At 39.3% G+C, this 4,719-nt stretch overlaps 1 protein-coding gene across 2 annotated transcripts in view; it reads right to left on the bottom strand.

Annotated features, from left to right (window-relative positions):
• The window catches only part of LOC106521336 (interleukin-1 receptor accessory protein-like 1), a 362,538-nt gene that overhangs the window by 338,279 nt on the left and 19,540 nt on the right, over nt 1-4,719 (bottom strand). For both annotated transcript variants that reach the window (XM_014013871.1, XM_014013872.1), the window contains exon 2: nt 184-277. In XM_014013871.1, coding sequence (XP_013869325.1) covers nt 184-265 — 82 coding nt within the window. In that variant the 5' untranslated portion in view covers nt 266-277. The remainder of the gene's footprint in view (nt 1-183; nt 278-4,719) is intronic.

The following is a 4,719-nucleotide window of genomic DNA, read 5'->3' as shown; positions in this document are numbered from 1 at the left end:
GAGAGAGAGAGAGAGAGAGAGAGAGAGAGAGAGCTAATGAAGGATGGTGGTATTTTTCCTCAGTTGTCATTTGGGGTCTCTACAAACTGCAGCAACTGCTAATGTAGGTTTGTTTATTGGATGCAGAGTAGATTTGTATTTTAGTTCRTTACTAAGAAGGAAAAAAGGAGAAACAAAACTTACCTGAACCTCTCTTAGACACAACTTTCAGGCAATGGACCACGAAAGCATGTAGCAAGATCAGGAGAGGGATGGGAACTTTCATTTTTACCCAGTCCTAGAAGGAAATGAAAAGATTGAGTCATCAATTACTTAATCCATCTGAACCTCAAAGGAGAGACATTATTGCAAACTAATCAACTAATTCAACATTCGGAACACCTTCTAGCCTAGAGATATTTATGTGTGCAGCATCTTACTGTCCTCCAGGACAAGACTGTAGATGACACAGGTGTCAAGATGAATCCCTTTGATGCTCTGTCAACTACATACAACACTAATTCACCTTTTCCCTGAGCCAAGATGGCATAATCAGGCACCACTTCAGATAAATTACTTGTTTTATTAGTGTAACTGTTTAGTAAAACTGTATGAAAGACAGAAAGATGGAACCAACTTAATATTCACGACTATCAAAAGGTGCAATACATGAGATAACAGGAGGGAAGAATTATTCCAACTTTAAACCAGGTACGTGTCAGAGCAATAGAAAGCTTCAATAAATTTACTTCATGAAAAAGAAGTTTGTATATAAAATWAATAATTTAAAAAATGAAAAGGAACATGACCTCCTAAGACAAAATGGATGATAAATATCTGTGGAGCAGCAAAAAGGCACTAAATATATATTTTTTCCAATTTAAGACACCGCTAATGAATGATTTTAATAATGYCCCTCAGTTATTCTTGGTCATAAAGAGAGACTGTCTTTTAAGRAACATAAAACTAACAGGGTTTAGGATCATTAACATCTCAGCACTGCAGTTTGTCTCTGCTGCATTTCAGAAGTGGTGTCTTGTCTGACAACATTCAAAAAAAAAAAAAGAAACCTGGCAACATCTCACTTTTATCACATTAGCAAATTACTCATCCCTTAGTTCYAAGACACTAACAGCAATTCAGAAATATTCACAACTTTTTTTGTGCAACCACRCTTGTTTTGAGTGTGATTTTTGCTGCTCTAAGTAATGTTGTCAAGTTTTATCCATTACAATTACACCAGGGGTAAAGTCAAATCTCCCCCTCAGTGAAAGGGTCTTAGCTAAAACCAAACAAGATTTTATGAATGGGGGAAAATGACACAAAAACATAACCGAAACAAAAAGGTTGCTATTGGGATTGTGCATGTTTAGGATCTCAAAGTATCTAATGAGCTTTTAGTAGCCCATCACAGGGATTTTTTTTTTTGTCTGAGGAAAAACAGCACTSTTTGAAGTAAACCTTTAGCCGGTGGAACAGCTCCAGTACAGGTGAGTTGAGCTTTTATTCAAATTTTTGTTGTTTTGTTTTGTGCTAAGCTAAACAGAAAAAAAAGCTTACGGAAATTTATTTAAAACTAATAAAGCTAACGTTTGTAAGATTTCCAAAGCAGCAATAGAGGATACAATCGATTGTGAAATTACTTTAGGTGGATGTTATTCCTTTATTCATCTTCGTACTACTGGAACAAGCTGCATTTTAAACACATTGGGTTGCTTATGTATGCTGCAAGGGCACTTCCCACTGGCATTTCAGTCATGACAAAGATGCTTCACATAGATTTTACAATGCCACATCAGAAAGTCTTTGAGAAGAAACMCCCAAAAGCAGCAATAACCCTCAGGACACTCAGAGGCATGTGAAACTGGCCAGCAGCCAACGTTGGCGACACTGCCATTTTCTCCTCGTCAAAGCCTTTTTGTCATCAGTGCTCGCTTCCTGAAACTAATGCCCCCTCAGAAAAGCTACTCKGCACTACACGGAAATCTTATCTTTTTAATTACTTTTCCATGTTTGAGTGCAACAAAAGGCACAAAATCTGCTGTTGCGTTAGTTGGTTTGAACTAAAGTAGAACAAAAGTTCTGCTCAGAGATTTCAAGCAAYATCAAAGGGAACACTGCTTCTCAATGAAAAGGTTAAGAATGATGAGTTGCAATTATTTTCACTCACAGTGAATAGAAAGATAACAAAAAAACACACAGTCATCCTCGTCACTAATCAAACTATGTGGGCAGATGTGCACACAGTGAAAACGGGACTAGATGTAAATTTAAAAGCACATTATGCTAAATAAAATTGGAATAAGCGCACTGCGCTGTACCCAAGCTTGGTGTTTAATTATGAGACGCAGTTTCAGTGGTGCTGAGATGTTTTACAGCCTGAGGGAAGAGGATGCCYCCACAGTCAATGCAAACTCCTGCAGCTACTTCTAAACGAGTAGCAGTGTGAACAAACAGAGAAAACTATATGGTGTCTTTTAAAGAGGCAATATCATGTAAAAATCAACTTTTTTGACTTGCATATCATGTTATACTGTTATACTCTCATAAAAAAACATGCCCAAAGCCTTGCTTTGACTCATTCATGCATGTTTGAGAAATCCTGCAGTGTTTTTAGGCAGCCATGCTGAGGAGCAAAACGACAGGTGGGGACCAGAAACGCCTTTTGGTACCAGAAACGTCCCTGGGACGTGTCTTTAATCCAAGCTTCCTCATGCCTGAGAAACACATAATATTGCCCCTTTAATGCTGCGGGAAATCGGTGCATGCAGCCTAGTTGCAAACACCATGCTGGCTGAAATCTTCCAGATGCTGCAGATTGTGGGCTTCACATATTTACTAGAAGGTTGGGATATGGCTGGTCAAAATAGATTTGATGGTGATTTCTACAGTTTTGGAAGAACCTCTCCCRCTCCATCCTACCATCACTCGTGAACAAGACACACAGAYACTTGAACTCCTCCACTTGAGGCAAAGCAGAGACTCTCCCACGACAAARGAGGGGGCATTCCACCTTTTTCCTATCAGGAACCRTGGCCTCAGACTTAGAGGAACTGACTCTCATCCCAACCGCTTCACTTCACTTTGTGAAACGCCCCGGTACCCACTGAAGATCTTGGCCTGAAGACGCCAGCAGAACCACRTCATACGCTAGTTTATGCCGCCAAGAATCAGCACAAGCAGGTACTCTACCTCACCTGCTGGCTGGCCTGAATTGCACCCAACCTTGATGGTCCTTCCCGTAGGTCATGGGTCCATGTGGAGGTGGCCTCCTGTTGTCCTTTCAGCCGGACTTCAGGAGCCAAGGATCAACCACCTCGCTGGTGAGCTCCCCCTCCCGAGACATCGGCTCCAGGGTGGTGCCAGGGCTTATTTTTTCCGGGCAAGGTTTTATGATGTGGCTGCTGTTCCATTTCACCAAGGGCTTTTAAATTGCTCTTAATATGACCACTGCCCTGAGGCTTGTTTGCCATTGAAGACCCTATCAGAGGCCACAGACAACATTGCTCCCATGATCATGGGGGTACTCAAAMCCCTCTACCACATTAAGGTGGCGATTCTGCAGAGGGGTASATACAGTCTTGTATTTTATAATTTGAGATTGGTTACAGTTATTTACTTTAAASTGTAATAGGATAAACATGTCTCTTTTAATATGCGCTCCCTTCAGCAGCGTAACAATAATGTTTAGATCTCGATATTTCAGGGTTGACGTAAGAGGTGCCGCCCTCAAGGATGTGACCAGGGTGTTCTATTTTATATCATGGTTTGCTGAGGACACATAAGTTTAAAGCAGCACAGGGAGTTAGAAGCCATTTTGTTTTGATAGTCACAGGGCCACAGACACAGGGTGAGGATGACATGGATTTTTAACATTTTTAACTGAAAACTGGATTGGGTATTATGCGCATTTTTAAGGCTTCCAATTTTGAACATTTTCCAAAAGGATATGAAAATTATACTGAACACTACTACAGAGTGTATTATATTCATATTTTCCTCACAAGCTGTTCCTATAATTTTCKTTTAGTGCTCCAGGCTTTCTGGATGTGTTTTCTTTGGACTTTGACTTCTTTTCTGTTTTTTTCAGTCCTTGTAACTGACTGTGACAGGATATTGTCTTGTACTTGCTTTAAAAAAATAATGAAAGTGGACACGCTTTTCACAAAAGAAGTGTCAAAACTAAAAAGAACCGTCTCCCACATGAACAATATCTGCAAGTCTTACAGGAGAAAAAAAATATTGAAAATACCTCAGAGATGCAATGTCCTTCAGTTGACAATCTACAAGTTCTCAGCTAACAGCTCTTTGGAAAGCACCTTGTTGGAGCTAAAAYAATATTTTATGTGCAAAACTGTGGTATCTTTGATATGTTTTAAAGATACAACTAAAGGCATGAGGAAGAAAGTGAGCATGACAGGCTGAAGGTAAGACAGGTCCTAAAGATCCACTTTCAAATTGTTTTTCTATCAAGTTGTCCGTTATGTATTCACACCACACTKGTTCATCCTTTGAGTTTATTAGCCTCATGTCTGAGTGATTCACACATCAGAGTCTTTAAACAAAATTATACAGAAAAAAGTACTTGAAAGATGCACTGAGTTGAACAGTGTGTCAAATGTTTTAAGAACAACCATTGAAGGAGGATCTGAAATTCAAAACAAAGAAAAAATATTAAAGGGGCAATATCATGTAAAATCAACTTTTTTGAGTTTTATATCATGTTATAATGTTATACTC

Source organism: Austrofundulus limnaeus, unplaced genomic scaffold (genome assembly GCF_001266775.1).
Source record: "Austrofundulus limnaeus strain Quisiro unplaced genomic scaffold, Austrofundulus_limnaeus-1.0 Scaffold107, whole genome shotgun sequence".
Classification (NCBI taxonomy): Eukaryota; Metazoa; Chordata; class Actinopteri; order Cyprinodontiformes; family Rivulidae; genus Austrofundulus; species Austrofundulus limnaeus.
Note: the sequence above shows the minus strand (reverse complement) of the source record. Positions and strands in the feature narration are given on the sequence as shown.